At 40.1% G+C, this 18448-nt stretch overlaps 1 protein-coding gene across 1 annotated transcript in view; it reads left to right on the top strand.

The window, feature by feature from the left end:
• Positions 1-9023: 9023 nt before the first annotated feature.
• LGR5 (leucine rich repeat containing G protein-coupled receptor 5) overlaps positions 9024-18448 on the top strand; it is a 93424-nt gene continuing 83999 nt past the window's right edge. Inside the window, exon 1 of the mRNA XM_033059115.1 lies at positions 9024-9241. Within this exon, the coding sequence (XP_032915006.1) occupies positions 9024-9241 (218 nt within the window). The remainder of the gene's footprint in view (positions 9242-18448) is intronic.

Below are 18448 nucleotides of genomic sequence, written 5' to 3'. Positions count from 1 at the left end.
TTTCTCTGAACAGTTTCAATTCACTTAAACACAATTCTAAACTTGCTAGGTTTTACTCTGGCAAGGTACTGACATAGAAAGAATAGCTTTGCATACCAAATGTTATGGCACTACCACAAAAGCCTCTAATTTAGGCAGACCACAGTAAATAGTAAATTGTATTTGAGAAACATCTATGTACCTGCTATAAAATTGTTTTTGTATCTGTCAACTCAAAGCAGCTGCAAGAGACAAAATAACTCACTCTCACCACATTACTACAAATTTCTACACATCAAACTAATTTGATGATAAAATTAACTTATTGTTAAATTTAATGCTGTCCCCCATATGCATATCCTCAAAAAATAGAAATTAAGAGTTCCTACTACATAGAAGAAGCTTCTCTTTAAAAATGCTGTGGGAAAAACTTTGCTGATAGACTGCTGCACAACTGTAAAACAGGAGGAAATTCTTAACATTAAAGCTCCAAATAAAATATGTCATAAATAATCTAATTCAATCAGTACAGTAAATCTGAATTTAGGCTTTCAGAATACCTTTATTTAGTCGAACTTTTGAAACTCTTTTTAAGTTGTTCTCAATTTGTAATTAAGTTATTCAAAGTTACAAAGAAAAAACTGCTTGTGCTAAAATTAGCAGTTAGATTTTAAAAGCGCAAATAAATATAAATACCACATTCTGAAGATTTCTGAGTACAAATGAGTATTACTAAAGAATGGTGTCTGATTTGACACCAGTATTCACCTGTAAATTCATGTGTAAATAATATGCTTCTGCCCTAAATAAAGTTTAATAAAATGTTAATATATATACATATCATAATGCATAACTGGACAATTTATCCTTGACCTCTGGCATTGTATAGAAGGGGCACATTTTGCTCTCTGTTACAAATGAGTCAGGCTGTAAGCTTTTGAGAGATAGAAGTCTGAAGCAAAATAATAGGACAGTTGAATTCTGTTGCATGGCGACAAGCAACACAACATCCCTTCTGCAGTCTTCCTCTCCTTCCAAATCATTTCAATTGTGATAAGTGCCCATGTCCAAAGAAACAATCCCTAAGATCATCGGCCAACAGACCTGACATTTCTTACTTTTTCTGTAATAAGATGTACTAAAGTTCTGGATGATTAGTAGTAGTGGTAGTAGTAATAGTAGTAGTAGTAGTTTTTCCTGCTGCTGTTGTTGTTTATCATTATGATTATTATCATTACGTGCATTAAGTGTGTGTTTGTCTCATAGACGAAGATCTGTTTCCTGAAAAGGAAAACTTATAATGGAAATGAAGGTGAAAACATGAAAACACATTGCTTTTGACTTGTTGCATTTGAAATCCTTTCCAAGGGGCCAAAGTGAAAAGTAATTATTTTTCAATACCATGGATTTCTCTCTTCTTTTGACATTTTCTTTCCCTTTTTAGATTTTCAATTCCATCTGTTTTTACCGTAGTTCACAGAAATATTTCAGAGAAAAACTTAACCAACTGCTCCTTTCTATACCACTGCTGCTCCTGCCAGATTCTAAGCGGCATTAGACCAAAATGATAAGTACTGATTTACTTTCAATCTTCTGTTTCACCAGACTCAGGGGCTCGTATATTGAGCCAAATGCAGATCAAAAAATGTACATAAACAGAACGTACTAAACCTGAGCTTTTCATACTAGTCCTTGTTTGCCAGTGTTTCCTGTGTGTAACTTCTCAGGGTCCCGATCTATTGCAGCAGTAACACTAATTGTAATCAGTGCCAGGATACTTTTGCATAGTGATTTAACTATCCACAAATACATGAAATCATTAATGTAGGTGCTTTGAACCACTTTCTAGAGGAGTCTATTACACTTAATCAGCTTCAGAAAGATGCCTGGGAGATTAAACTTGGGTGGTATAAACATTTTCTCCTCATATCCTACTGTCTCCATTAATCGCTAAAGAAATGTAGCCAAACCCTTAGAGGCCCGAGTTGTTAACAGAAATAAATACACTGGCTTCCATGGCCCAGGTCCATATAAATTTGGATTTCTTTCAGGCAGTCTTTTAAAACAAAACTCCTGCAGCAACTAGGCGTTTGGAAATTTCAGTTCTCATAACTGCAACTGGAGGGATATCCAAACCATCCAGCATGGGAAGTTGTAATGGCCCTCAAGAGGCTCTAAGGTTCCCTGGGAGATCTCAGTGAACAGAGAATAGGGCTCTCCCAGCTTGAACCAGAAGCCAGCAACTTGAGCAGGTACCTCTTTGTCTTCAATGATAGCATTCATTTAGATGAAGCTAAATGAAGCCGCATCCTGTTCTCTTTTTTGCAAAGATGTTAGTGTTATGGGTCTGTGCTGGTGCTCCAATGAGATAGGATTTATAAATATAAAACTCTCTCCAATCAGTAGCTTGCTTCAGAGACAAACACATCCCAAAACAAACATGCCTTCCCTAAAGTCAGCTAATCTACCTTGCCAAGGAACAGAACAGCAATGCAACGCAATGCATATTATAAGCATGTTGATGTTATGTAAGGCCCTGATTCTGACATTCAGTACAGAAATACATCTTTACATCTTTCAAAAAAGTTTAGCACAAATACATAGCAATTCACAGAGTATTAACACTGTTTGGGTAGTGTTTTTAGAAGAAAGAGCATAGAAGTTTGAGAGTTGTGTATTTCAGCTGACTGAATTTATTGCATGTACCAAGGCCTCTTGTCTCTTTCTCTTGCAAATTTTTGTGGGCCACCTTCCCTCCTCTTCTCTCTAAAGACATCCCTCTCATCCCCCTGCTCTAGAACTCTAGTTTGCTCTGCATGTTCTGATTCTCTTTTTTCCAAATATAAGGGCCCATCCAACTCACTCTCATCTTTCTATAAACATCTGTGCTTCAATCATTCTTCCTCCCTTTGCTTCATGTCCCCTTGCATAAGTCTCCTTCTCTCTCCAGCTCCTTGGCAGCTGTAGAGATCCCACTTTTCCTTTCTGATGGCTCATGTACCCAAATTCTTGACCAGTTTCCTTCCTCCACCTACAGCAAGGCTTTTGCATGATTGCCAGCCATGCAGAAGAAATAGCATTTCTTGTACATTCACGTGTCTCTGGCAGGTACTGATGGAGGCTTTGTGGATGTGTTGAAGGTCACAGACATATTTTGCTCCTTCCCTCCCTTTGTGTCATTTTAGATTACTGCAGATGGGACTGGATCAACTTCAGAGACTCGGCAGAGGGGGATAACATATCCTGACAGTTTATCACCAGGGTACAAAGTGTGGATGAAGGACGTGAGCCACAGAAACAAGGACACTTCAACAACCGTTCTGATTAACTATAAAACTTTGGGAATTAATTTGGCAGTGGGCAGTATGCAAATAGTTTTCAAAAACTTCTTGAAAAATTGAATCCCATAAGGCATTTCCCATCTAATTTATTCCAAAGTTCCAGTCAGTGGTAGGAAAAGCTCTGCTGTCAAGAGGACAGAGATGTTTCAAATCTTTTGGTCTTACTTACCAACAAAAAATCTTGACTTCCCTCTCTGCAAAGAAATTTGCTTTTAATGTGCTTACACCTCAGATGACAAATACACAGAGAAAGAAATAAAAATACAGGAATCTCCCTCCTTCTGGAGGGGAATTTACAGGAAAACACAGTATTACACCACATCTAAAGCCTTCTGACAATTTGTCACAATTAGGTGATTCTTTCTTCCATACATTTCTTCCTTTTGCATAGCAGCTGATCCCAGAATGACTAAAGGTATTATAACCACAACAAAAAAGAAAAAGAAGTACAAAAAATATTATTGCGACCTCCTTCAAACAACTACAAAACAATGTAATCACTCATTATACTGTATCATGCAAATACACTTTAAAACCACAGGAACCCCAGGGTGTTTGCCACACAGACACAGTGGGAGGAGGAAAGAATTGGATGGAATTTCTATAGGTGCTCCTAAATTAAAAAAAATACTCTATTCATGTAGATGTACTGTTGTCTTTCACCCATAGGAGAATGCAGATTAACACAGCATATACAGGGCAGAGAAATACATCATGCCTTTCCACATACACATGTATTCAAAGGTTTGACATTTTTCAAGCATGTAAGGAAAACAAAAACAACCCTGCAACCCTCTGTGAACTGGAGCTAACTTCCTCACAGAAGTGGAGGTAATGACTCCATGGGAGTGATGAACTTCTGTTGCATTTAGTGAGCAATATTTTGAAGACCTCCCTCAAAGTCCCACTGACAAACACCACAGAATGCAGAGCTCTCTGAACTTAACTACAGTGCTAAAATGCACAGCAGTGCATTTCTAAATGTTTGGTTCACCTGCTATCATAAGGAACAGGTGGTTATTGATTACTTTTGTGGGGTGAGGAAGTAGAGACCCAAGACTATGCAATTCAGGAAACAGTGATTGTCTGGGGCTACAAGTGAGACAAACTTTCAATGGGCAGTTAGATATATCTTGAGAGAATAAGAGTTAGTGAGCCAAAAGGGAGGTCTTGCTTGTTTTCAAAGATTAGTTGTTCTGATAAAAACCTTGTTCCTCATTTAAAGTCTACCATTATTCATGCATCTTTAGACATAGCTTACATGTTGTCCTCTTTCTTCTTCTGGTTTTACCCGAGACATAAAAATATAAGGTAACAGACCAGTAGGTGTTGGAGTTTAAAAACTTCATTTAAAGTAAAGTTTAAAGCACATAGTTCCTGTGTTGGTGAAATACTCACTTAATGCTTTTGCAGTCTGGCTCTGATTCTCTGAATGATGTCACATCCACCCCAACTTAAAATAATAAGAAGTTCTCTTCATATAACACCTTATTTTCACATTTTCACCTTAACACACGGATTTTATTCGCTAAACAGAGACTTACTGTAACAACCAGCTTTCATTTCCTCCAGGAAAAAAATCAGTAAATCTTCAACCTACATATTTACATTTTTCCCTTGCTCCTTTCCCAAATTGCTAGCTATTAAAATGTACCTGGGTAATCCTGACTTTTGCACTAACATTGCAAACCTTACTATCAGAAATTTTCAGACTAAAAATAATGCTCATGCCAGCATTTGCTTCAAAAATTGTACATATAAGCCAACTGCCACCACATGAATTGTAACAGTAATTATACCTTTTTTTTTATTTTGTTCCTTCTTCCCATTAGAAACTTGACTACTGAAGATGAATCCAAGTAAATCTCAGCTGTCAGATGTTTCACCTCAGTCCTACCACCACACTGACTACAGAACTGCTGAGGGAAGCATGCAGCTAGATGGCAGCGTGCCAAACTAGAGAATCGATACGAAATTGATTATTTCTAATAAGGCATGACATAGCATGCCTTAAACAGCATGAAAATCTAAAATACTAAATCCATAATGATAAAATAAAACCATCCATAATATTATTGTGACTGAAAAGGTGTAGCCATGTGGTAAATTGAGCCAGGACAATTAAAAATCCTGTATTTTGTTCTGGTTCGAAGAGTGAAACTACCCTAACCACCTTACATTTCAGGTACCAGCTCTTATCACTATGTAAAACAGAAACAGTGCCATCCGCCTTGGTTTGAAGAACACTGTATGGCTTAATAAAGGGATGTAAATACTTGTGTTAGTTCAAGGTCCTCCACGAAATGGGACAGATAACATGATGCAAATGAACAGGAACATACAACAATAGGTAAATATGGAACCCAGTGAACACAGTACACAAATAGCCTTCTGCTGTATGTATAATAAGCCTCTACAGAGATAAATCTAAAGGCATGCACCATTCTCCAAGGCTAGCTGGGATAAAAGGACAAATGAGGTGTCCTGCAAGGAGGAAAGGATCCTTCTGCTCAGATCACAGGGCAGTTGCTGTACTGCTCACCATAGAACAGGTTCAGGGCTGCAGAGCTGCACACTTGCCCAATGAACCCTTTCAGCGTAAGGATTTCAACACATTCAATGAAAAATTACTTATCCCAATAGGTAGAAAAAGAATTCCCATCCTGCACAGGATCTTTGTTGTCTCCACAGACTAAACACACATTTGTACTTACTGCCTTCTAGGAACCTACACTTCATCCATAGGCAGGAAAGGAAAAAAACAAGCTACAGTCAGCTATAAACTATTGTGTTCTCTGCTGCTGTGCTTTTTACTTTGGTTCCGTATTGGACTTGCCTTAATATTTAAACTAGCTTCTACCTTTGCTAGTGCAACATCTGTTAACACTTCTGCTTTAAACTCCATTTTGGCTGGGACAACTGATCATTTCAGGATTAAGCATAATTTTACATTGTCAAATGTTTTACCCACACTTAAAAAATAATTTTATTGAATTTAAGTTTACAAGATGGAAATAGTGGTGAATAGTTTAGACAGTTTTCTTTTTACAGGCCTATATTTTAAACCCAAATTTCACATAAAGTCTAGAATCTGTCATGGTGTAAGTCATGATTTTTTATATATTTATATACATTATATATATATATATATATATATATATCTCTGCTGTGCATTGTTACCATATGAATTATTACAATTTTTGTGTGCTAAGAATATAGAACACAAGATATAATTTTGTTTACTTGTAGGTGATATTTCATAAAGACACCTTTTATACTGGTAAACCTTAGGCTGGAGTATCATCACGTCTTATATCCAAAAGATTGGAGGTTTTGACTGAGTATCAGGAAGACGGATTCAAGAGAACGTTCTGCTGAGATCCCTGAGGGATTTTGTTTATTGCCTGGATGAAAGCAGAAGGCCATTGATGGCTGTACCATGGATGTCACTTCAAGTGACCAGGACGTTGTGGTGAGATGTTAGAACCTGACAGAAATCTTAGAGTGCCAATGGCCTTTTGGAACAGTAACAGCACCGCCCAGAGACGTCACCAAACAGACTCTTGTTTTTCTTTTTTTCTTTATGAAGAACCAGAGACCTGTGAGAAACATGAAAAGGTAAAAACAGTACAGCCTAGTTTAAATGCAAAAAGGTAGGAATTATCCCTATCCATTCCTACAACATCCTTCTTCTAATCTTCAAGTTAATTTACTTTTAAAAACTCTTTAAGTAAAACTGTATAGAAGTACATTAAGTATTTTAAAGAAAACCACTAGCTCAACAAATGTATATATGCAAAATAACATACAGAGGATGACTTTTACAGTTGAACCCTCCCTACTAATTAATCTGTGTTTGCCTATCTTCAGATATGTTGTGCAGACTGATAAATCCTCAACAGAAAATGAAGAAACAACGGCTTTCTAGAACAACGACAAAAAAACAACCAACAACAACAAAAACAAACAAAACATTTTTTTAAAAGCCTCAAGTTACATAATACTGTAATACTGTTTCACTACACTTATGAAAAATAAAAACCTACAGACACAGGCAAAAGACAGTCAGAACTTTTGGGGAAAGAGGTCACCTGGACATGTATCATGACACAGAATTTAAAAATCCTCTTCCTGGGGAATTTTTCTCTTCAGGCATTTCTCACAGGCACTTTATCCTTTCAACCACTGTTGTTATTATCTTAGAACAAGGTGATGCTTGGGGAAAAGTTTCAAAGCAGTCCCATAGGCCAAAACATTCTGGCCTGTCTAACTAGCCAGACAGCAGATTCCTTTTTTATTATTTCAAATAAAACTCTTGAGTTCCAGTACAAGATCATTCTGCAGCTCAGATTATACCAGATTATGGTCCAGCAGTGAAAAAAGGTGTTATAAACTGTGTAGAATATAAAAAGCATGTATTTTTGCTGGCCTTTTCATTAGGCTCTCATTACAGACTTAATTACAGATTCAAAGAGAGTGTAGCAGAAAACCTTTAACTAATGTTCTCCAGCTCATATTGAGTAGGCTGACCAACAATTTAGTTACCAGTCTAAACAGGTATTGGGCTGGGACTGGGTTCTTAAACTCACAGCTAGTCTCAAATTTGGAGTTTGTGGTAAACTTTGGCGCTCTGAAAACTGATTTGGAGGGAAAAAGTTTTAAAAACCTTGCCATCCTCACCTTTGTTTCACTCAGTCACAGACACGTAGCACAAAGGCAAGTTTGTGCACTACCTGAGGAGAAGCACTGCAAGAAGCTGGGTTGAGGGACATCTCAAGAGCTTTCAATGGCAGTCTCACTGTGAACTCAGTGTTGAGACTCAGCAGCAAGCCTCCTTTAGAAAACTGCTACCTGTTGGCAAGTCTGTGATTTAACCATGTGGTGAGACAAGAGAGTGGATCCCCATCATTGACCAGGACCATGGAGTACAGTTGGGATTACCAACCAACTAGATAAAGCCTAAAAGGTTTCCAGCCCACCACAGCTGGAAATTGGACAATGCTCTTATGCGCTGTGTGATTCTTGGGGTGTCTTGTGCAAGGCTAGAATTTGGCCTCGATGATACCGACGGATCCTTCCAACTCGGCTTATTCTACGGTTCTATGATTGTAAGATGCACAGAAAGTTCCACCTGATGATGAGGCTCGTTACGGAGCGGGTGATCACTCATCGGAGCAGGTTGTGCATCTCCCTCGCTGGAGGTACTGAGGAGCTGCCTGGATGCAGCCCTGTGCCATGTGCTCTGGGATGTGCCGGGCCAGGGTGGTTGGCACAGCAGAGCCGGTGCGGCCCCCTCCAGCCGGAGCCGCTCTGTGAGTGCGAGATGCCGGCCCGAGGCGCGGCGGGCAGGCGGAGGGAGCGGAGGGGAGGGAGGGGAGGGGAGGGAGGGCGGCGTTCCCCCGCTCCCTCCTCCCGCCTGCCCGCGGGCCCGCGGCCGCCCCCGCCCGCCCGCTCTCTCGCACGGCGGCGCGGGCAGGGCCCGCTGCGCTGCGGCGGGCAAGGCTGGGGCGGCGTCAGCGGGCGCGCGGTGCCGGCTCCAGGGCTTTAAAGCAGCGTGTAAGCTGAGATGCTACCACAGACAGCGGCGCGGCGGCGGCGGCCGCAGGAGCTCCTCGAGCCCAGACGGGCGCCCGCCTTTCGCCCCCGCCGCGCCCCGGGGCATGAGAGCGGCCGCCCCCCGGCTCTAGGTACCCCCCGGGCCCCATGGCGACGACCCGCGCTGCCCGCGCCCTCCTGCCGCTGCTGCTGCTGCTGCTGTGCCCGCCGGCGCTGCGGCGGGGGGCGCGGGGCGGCGCGCAGCGCCCGCGGGGCTGCCCGGCTCCGTGCCGCTGCGAGCTGGACGGCGTGCTGCTCCGCGCCGACTGCTCCGACCGCGGGCTCACCGCCGTGCCCGCCAACCTCAGCGTCTTCACCTCCTACCTGTAAGTGCGGCGGGCCGGGCAGGGCGCGCTGGCGGCGGCGGGAGGGCGCGGGCCGGCCAGGCTCTGACAGGAGGCGCTCCGTGCCCGGAGAGAACGCCCGACTTCGAATAAGTTTCTAATCGCTTTTTAATCAGCGGGCGCGTTGTAAAGCGTTTATAGGTATCTGGCTATCGCGGTGCCCGCTCGGGCGCCCGGAGGATCGCTGTGTGATGTGCCGTTTGGAGGGTAATTAAAGGCGATTGCAACAGCAGAAACTCAATGCGATCCGCCGGGACGTTATCTTCACCTTTGCTTGCCGGGACAGGGCTTTGAACTGCGGCCGCTGCGGATTTAATCGTTAACAGATCTCCCCTCGGGTGGAGCCAAGGCAGGGAGTGAAGCGCTGCCGGCGGGCGGGCAGCGCTCGGGGAGCGCGGTGCCTGTGCCCGGACGCAGGTGCCTGTGTCCGGATCGGACTCGGCCGGCGCTCGGGAGGCTCCCGGGCCCCGCAGTGCCCGCCTGCCGGGGCATCCCCGCCGGCACGGGCTGCGCTGCCTACATCCCGGCGCGCTGAGCTACAGCGTGCAGGGACAGAGCCGGCAAGGACTGAGAAACCTCGTGTTAGCAAAAAAACCCACCCAAAACTGTGGTGAAACTGCCTTTGTTTCCTTATTTTTGGCTCAATGCTCGCCGTTTAGCCTCCCGTGGTTTCGTGTCTTGAAAGCGCTGGTGCCCTAAGTGTTTCTTTGGTGCTCTCCTTACTGGTTCCATAGTTTTTTGTGGTTGCATGACCAGTAGGTTGTTAATTTACTGCTTATTCTACGAATCCAGAATAAAGTATGTCTGGTTTTGAACGTGTTTGTCCGGTCTCCGTGTTTTGACGTGCTGTTAACGTGCTTGCTGCTATAGTTACTGTGAAGATGCTTTCACAGCGTTGTGTCTGGGGTACTAAAGTAGTCATTCTGCTTGCACTTCTCTGTTAATACAATACTTCAATGGACATAAACCATACCTTACATCTGAAAAAAAGAATAAAGTAAGCTAGAAATGGATTTCTACGAGGAGTATAAACGTGAGAGCATAGACAAGGTGGAAATTAAGTGCAACCAACCAAATCCAAGTATACATTGGGGGAAAGCCTAATTTAAAGAACATAGCATACATTTATAAAGAAGGTGAGTAGCTGAAAGACCTTTTTGATATATTATGCATGTAAATACTATTCTGTAATTTTTCTTAAGATCAGTTTTAGCTTATTTTATGAGAAACATTTCAAAGTCAAAGCTATTGATAATGTTAGGAGGCAGGAAACAGCAGTCAGCATTACTGAACGACCACTTACAGTAGAGCAAAACTTTGGCTACATAAAGATACAATCCTTAAGACATATACGAGGTCTGCTACTAGTTCCAAAAGTAGCAGGTCAATGTTTTAGGTATACATAAGATGTTTTCTGATGCTTTGGAAAGCTATAAGCAGAAAGGTAGATAGTGATGGTCTGAAGGCATACTTGAGCTGTACATCATATCCTGTGTTAAGAAGTAGAGACCCTAAATTCCTCGCTGCTTGGAGGAATCCTAAAACCAGAAAAACATGAGAAAATCTACTGTTTGACTGCTTTATGAAGGAAAAGAGAGCATATGTGTGGCAATGTCAAAATACCATTGCTGGGGTTCTGCCTCTGGTAACCTTTTTCTTGGAAGGATTATGATCTAGTCTGCCCTTTTGTTTTTAAATCCTTCTGTCCTTCAGAAGGAATGTCCTTCTCCAGTCAAAAATCCTCTGTTGTTCAGTAACATACACCCTGAAGTGAAAAAATGTTGTTTGGACAGGCAGACATTTAAATGACCAGAACCTGCATGCAGGCAGTGTAAAGTATAAAAGGCTAGTTCTTACACATAGGCAGCTACACTTACCATTTTCCAAATGTGCAAGGCTGCTATCCTTGGATTGATTAATTATTGCCTAATTATGCAGAAGTGTAGCTCCTGCCTGACCTCCGTAAAGAACTGTCAAGTCTCATTGTCTGTAGATGGTTAAGCAATGGCAAATTTTAAAACATGCCTGCTTGTTATAGGCATGTTTGTCTCCCTGAGCTTCATAATGGCCAACCAACTGCTTCTTGACTGTTTTCCTTTGTGTTTTGTTTTTTCCCTCAAAAAACCCAAAAATGTCTTTTTTCTCCTGCGACAATTTTTACCTCAGATCAAAGCAACATTAAAATTGTGTACTCACATTAAATCTCTTTCCAGAAAAAAAAATCTTCTTCAGTCAATTCTGTTCTTGTACCATAGATACATCTCACCAAAACCAGTGTCTAGTAATACCTTGGATTAAGTCTAAGCTTTTAAAGCATTGAGTTTTTTTCTAAATTTCTGAACTTTTTATCTTAGTTTAACACTCACATAGGAGAAAAAGGTAATTGTTTTCTTGGTGTGCCCTGGAGATGGTGTGAAAAGCTGAAATGCTGAGGCCATTAAAGGTTTCTTTTATTTTGAGACAAATGTCTATAGAGCCTGATATATTATGGTGAGTGAATTTTGCATGTACCATCATTATTTTTATGATGGTGCTCTTGCAGAAGAGCTAAATGTACTCTACAGATGGACCTGCTACAATTTTCTCCATTCTCATTTATAATCCCAGGCAGCAATTCTTGCCTCCCATCAAAAATATTTTTATTTATGATTATGTGTCTGCTACCATGAACTGTTAGACTTTTTAAGAGCAGGCAAGGAGGATCCAGGAGTTTATTACCATTCCTTTTCTTCATTTACTTTTAGGCTAAGTAATTCGGTGTATTCAATGCAACTCCTGTTGACGTAAATGAGAATTCCATGTGCTGATGAAGGGCAGCACTGAGTCTCTGTTTCAAATTAAGAACAGGTCACTTTCCTATCAGTTCACAGTGGAAAGAAGCAGCCAGAATCTACAGGTCTTTTGCACATGGGACCCTCATTAATTCTAAAACCAAACCCTTGAGTTAGTGAAATATTGTTACCATTTGCTGTGATGTGGAAAACTGAAGTGGATAAAGACTTGCTCAAAGTCAGAGGTAAAGCTTACGACAAAGCCAGCCATTAAAGAAATCCTAACTCCATTGTTTAACCACAGGCTTGTCTTACTTTGCCTAAATAATTACTCAAAAATGGTGCAAAATCTGGAAACTCCTGTTCAGGAATATTTAGTACGACAAGTTACAAAAACAGATTTTCTTTTCAATCTCATTTGATGACAATATAGAAGACGTCACTTATAGATTTTAAGGTTCTTTGCTTTGGGCCTGGACAACACAAAAAAGTAAATTTATTATAACTTCCAGGGCTGTCTGACAATTTGTATGCTGTGTTTGTGGCCAAAACCTGTCAATGATAACCAAAATGTTTGCAAAATGTTAACATCATAGATTGACAGAGACATGCATGAATGCAAATATAAATATTGTAGCATGTTGCCTTTTACAGTATAGTTTACTTTAAAAGTTTAAATTTAAGTACATTGTAAATATGTATGCTACACTTGGTGAAATATGATTCATACAAGTTTTAGGTTTTTCATAGAAATAATTTATTAAGAAAAATTATTTCTCTAAACTTTTATAACATTGATATTATTATAGTAGAACCTTTTGAAGAAGAAATCAGTGCATATTATAAGATTTCAAACCTATCAATCTTGAAGTAAATTTGACCTTCCACTTCATTCATTGCTATACTACTGTATTTGATGGTAACTCTTCCTGTAGAGCACAGTCAAAAAAGACTCTGAAAGTGTTTAAGACTACTAAACATAAACAATGAAAACAAAACAAAAACAACAACCAAAAAAAAAGCAATTAACCTAGATTAAAAGATCACTTACTATTTTGAAGATAAAGAAGTATGTTCCCACAAATTAACAATGCTTCTGGAATAAGAAATATAGTAATTTCTGTGTCAGGAATACCCAAAATCATTAATACTGATCCTTTGGAGTAGATTTGCATCCTTTTAGTCATTCTGATCTCACAGTGCAAATTCAGGTCTTGTCTGTGTCTTCATGAGAGGTATTTTGGGAATGAACATGGTTTTTCAAAGAAGTCAAACAGCAGCATATCTTCATATGAAGAAGTGAGATTTAAAATGTCTCACACCTTTCAGATACCTTGACAGGATTTAGGAGTCAGGTATCTCATAGAATGCCTGTCTTTTCTTAGAAAGTACTTCTTTACATAGCTACAAACTTTATAGACCTGAAATTAACTTATTGTCATACAGTTTCTTTCAGTTAGTAGTCTGAATCTTGTCCTCATTGAGGATGAAGGTGAATCCAGATTCTGGATTCCGAATTTAGTGCTAAATCTCCCTTTTGAAAAGGAAACATAACATTTCCTCTCTGCTCATGGTAATAGCATGTATGCAAAGGTGAAATATACCTGTAGATAAATTAGAAGTAAACAAAAACTGAAGAAGTAAAAAACCATGTACCTATCATGTTTGGCAGTTTTCAAGAGATTTGCTTTAAGTTTCAAAACATAGTGTGTCAAGTCAAAGTCAGTTTCTTTGAGAAAAATTGGATTGAAAATGTATTTTGAAATATTATTCTTCTCACTTGAGAATACAGTGTTAAAAATAACTCTTTACTGCTTCCTAAAGAGCCTTTTGCTGCTCAGAAAGGAAAAAAAAGGCTCTCACACATTACCTCTCTCGTTTAGCATTTGCTCTGTGGAAACACTGCATAAATTAGACAGGGAAAAGGAAGCTGTCTTTGAACTGGGAGAATATGAGGCGCTGACAGAGTGAAGGCACCTTCACTGTGGTTGGTATCTCAAGTGCACAGGACAATTGGCTGGGCAGAGGGAGCCTGACTCCAGCTGAGAACGCGTGCACTGGCCTGACCTTCCCAGTCAGCATGCCAGCAGAGATTAGACTTCCCTCAAGTGCTCCCTTGTTAACCCAGTCTTTTCAGCAATGTCATTTGTCTTTCAAATGCTTAAAATTGCTACCAATCTTTCAGTAGTCCAGATCACTTTCTTTTATTCTGTTTGTTGGCCAAGATAATATTTCATCCGCATGCACTGCTTTCTTAATTCTCTGTTGGCTATTTAAATGGTCATGATTAATAAAATTTATGGTGTTTTCCCTGACTTCCTTACTTGAACTGTCCAGCAGATCTGATTCTTTTCCCAGTAAAAATCGTGGCAAATAAGGTGTGGTTCCTTTGGCTCCAAGTGAACTGATTGAAGGCAGAACATGATGTGGTGTTTTTGACATACCAGAACAGCTTTAGACTTCAGTTAGAAGAAAATACCCTAACATCCTTAAAAAAAATAAGATGTGATCAAAGCATGCTTACTCCTCAGAGATTTAGCAATTCATGTGGCAAATCCATATGCTATATGCTCTGTGCTGTTTGCTGAGGAAAACCTGAGAATCTCCTGCACAATTTTACTGGTCAGATGTGAGAAATTTATCACCTGGAGAACAATAAAAGAAATAAATGTGGTTGGGGAGGTGTAGGGCCTGAAATGATGTTGCTGACACTTGTTGAAAGATGCTACCTTCTTCTATCTCTCAGAATTGAGGTTTGACTTTAAAATGTACAAAGATAGTGAACTGTTTCAACTGTATAGTGTGGCAGCTCAAGGTACCCCTGACTTAGTCCTTCTGCTTTTTTTTTTCCCTGAAAGTCTACAGGCAATATCTTGTAACTTTTTAATTAGAGACCTTAGAATGAGTATTAAAGAAGCAGCAGCACCCAAATAGAAATACTGTCCTGGAACGTCTTTGTCATTTAGATAAAAAAGACCCCCAGCCAGCTCGTATTATACAAGCACCAGCAATCCTTGGATCTCTGAGCAGTAATGAAATGGGATTGCAATACGAGTTCCCAGAAACTGGTGCAATTTTATCTGGCTTTGCTCGGACAGTACATTCTGTGTCACCTTCCAGTTTTATTATTTTGCTGGGCTTTGCTAATTTTTAGCTATGAGATTTGGGTTTTAGGGGCTGTGCCCACAGCACTGAGGTCATTCCCTGAAAGGACAAGTTATATTTTCATGTCTAGTCACTGCTGCAAAAAATGATTAATGTGAAGTGTACTGTTATCCAGCAAAGATAATTATAATAATCAGCCACTCCCAAACTGGGATTTTATTGGTAACAAATGGGCTCTTAGTTTGGGTCCAATTGTATGATTTGGCTTCATTCCTGCAAATACTTATCCAGATACTTAACTTTAGTGTCAGGAATGGTTCCACTGAAATCACATGTGCAAATGTTTGTTGATCAAGACCTTTAATAATTCTAAAACAATTATCAAGTATCAGCTCATTTATGGGGAATAGTTTCATTAAGCTGATCTGCACCGTCTCATTGCACAGCCTAAAGCATTATATATATCAGAAATCATTTAATACCATCATTTTTCAAAAATTTTCAAACTCTTACATTGATTTCAATGGTGCAATGCACCATCTTACAACAGTATTAAATTATGTAGTTGCAGTGAGATAATTTTAAAGACATATTTTGATTAAAAACTGCTAAAACTTTTTGCATTATATTTCAGAAATATATTTGGTTTCATTGTGCGCATGGAGATGTCTGTGTATAGACAGATGTTGGACAAATTTTTAAAAGTATCTATCAGTCTAAAGCAGCACAAACAACTCTAACTCCCACTACAAAAAAATCTCTCTCCTCTTTTGACGGCACTTGATTAAATGTTTTCTTTTTTATTGAGAGTAACCATGCATAGTGAAATTATTAAACTTAAGGATTAATTACTTAAGTAGTGCAGAAGTATTTTTTGGATTGGGATTTAATGTGCATCATGATTGTGAATAAACTGAACCCTTTTTTTTGTACTTGTGTCATACAGATTTTCCCATGAAAAGTGTACAATAACTTGATGCTGGTATTTATGAAGGGGAGGAAGGAAATAGAAGAGTAAAGCTGATGTTTGGTACTACTACTTGTCTTCTCCTTTTTTTTTCCCTGATAGTTTCTTTACCTAACACTTCAGCCTGCTTTGTTTGAAGCTAGAACAGTTAAAGCACTGATATTACACAGAAATAGGACTTTCCTAGCCCTCGTTTCTGCAGCAGTAGGCATCTTATGATGCCAGTTATACCATGTCATCTGGATCCTGTGATAATAAAAATGCTAGTGTAAGTGAATGAAGGAACAGATGTGAGATGATGTCAGCATCAAGGGAAGTGTAGCTGCACTGATTTGGCATTCACTGAGTTTGTAAATGAGTCTCTGTGTACCCTAAGGGGAGGAGAAGGTCATAGCTGGCAAAGGAAGCAAGTAAGATAAGACAAAGCTCTCTCTCATCCATGATTGAAAGTTACCTGTTCTGAACCACCTTGATGAGTTACTTGCCTTTGAGCTTGAACCTTAATGAGCTTGGTGTGGAGGCTGCCTCAGAAATTAAATACTTGTCCTGTTGGTCTTGCATACAATGAGGCTGCATTTATGTTTGTAGCGGAGGGTGAGGCGAAGTTGTCCAGTGTCCAGAAATAAGATTCATTCTTGTGAAGGCATAGAAACCAAAGTTTCTTAAACACCCTAACTCACAGAGACTGTCATTTTGGAAGCATGAGAAAAAGGCAGAAACTGCTTCTGGGAGCAGGGACTACAATCAGTTACCCATAACTGGGATTCAGGTAGACACACCTCTTAAATTCTCCAGGATATAGTAATTTGCGGATTCAAGTAAATCACACAGCTTTTCTCTAGTCTTGCTCCATATATGTGGTGGCTGGGACAACTACCTGCATCTGAATTTGACTCATTTGGTGGTGGCTGAAAAAAGCTGGAGATCTGTAGATTAATACTTAATTAGATGCCAATTATGAGTATGACATGGTAAAATAAGGGAGGTCCCAAGGAATTTTCTTCTCAAGGATGTATGCCTGCCTTTCAGTTTTGCTCCTGGCTGTCTGTGTGACCTGAACTCTGTGATATATAAGATTCTTATTGTAAAGTCTATGCAGACATCTGAGAGTAATATTTGATCTGCTGACAAGGAAATACAGGATCCATACACTTGATGCAATATGGAAATATTGCCTGCACTTGTCCTGAGGTTGTGCAAAGGCAAGGATTTGGAAGCAGTCCAAAAGAGGTGCAGGTTCAACCTTGTGACCTGACAAGGGTCTCAGGGAGTACATGCCTGTCCTAGAGTGTCCCTGCATAAAGCCTCCCTGTATTGACTGCAACCTGCAACAGGCACACACAATTACAGGAAGGTTAATAGAGCAACAAAAAGTACATGGAGAACACAGAGACAGCGGTTGCTTGGGAATCTGCCTGTATCAGTGACATGTACCTCTCATCAGGCAGCTCAACCAATTTTAAACATTTTAAATCCTCAGGAGAAGTGGCACTCTAGCATTAAAATCTAAATTCACAATTCACATTTGTGCCACGTGTATGCATTAAGACTTTGTAGCACACAGTTACTGTGTCAGAGTTGTTATCAGAAACATTTGTTTCTTTAGTGGAGATAAGACCTGAGGATATAGCTGTGATGGGGTGTAGAGTAAGGATGTGCAGTACTACACTTGGTGTATTTAAAACTTGAGTGTGAGGCACTGTGGAAGAGTAATTGGCAGCAGGAAAAGGGTCTCATGTGGTCTTTCTTAGGCCTAGCACTGAAAACGGACAATGTGAAAGCTCTTGATCAGAGAACAGCATCTGGGAAGACTGGAAGTTCCTCAGCATATGGAGCTTCACTTTGTCTCATACCTGCGCATTGCCTGCGCATATGTGAAGTAGTGTGAACTGTCAAGTGCCAGAACTTTACTTCCTTTTGGCCAAGACAGAAGATCTGAAAAGAAAGACTAGGATGTTCCCTAACTTTGTGAAGGCCAGAGATAGTGCAGAACACAGTTAAACACATTCTTGAAATCTTGAGGTACATGATTTTAGAATAGACAAATGTTTCCTGAATATGCAATATGATCTCAGAAATGCTTGTGAGCCCTTGATGAACAGCACCTGGGCTAACCTCCTTTTTTCTTATCAGAAACCCTGTCTGCTCTTAGGAACTAGTTCTGTCTAATGAGCTCCTGTTTTTTAATGAACAGCCATGGAAACTTATTTTTCTTGCTTGAATGACAATCTGAGTTGAACAACTTTTGTTACCAAACTTTCAAAGAAAGTTACCAACCCAAATTTTGACCATGATGGAAAATCGCTGTGACTAAAGCCAACTCCTTGAGACCCTATAAAGAGCAGT

Source organism: Catharus ustulatus, chromosome 4 (genome assembly GCF_009819885.2).
Source record: "Catharus ustulatus isolate bCatUst1 chromosome 4, bCatUst1.pri.v2, whole genome shotgun sequence".
Classification (NCBI taxonomy): Eukaryota; Metazoa; Chordata; class Aves; order Passeriformes; family Turdidae; genus Catharus; species Catharus ustulatus.
Note: the sequence above shows the minus strand (reverse complement) of the source record. Positions and strands in the feature narration are given on the sequence as shown.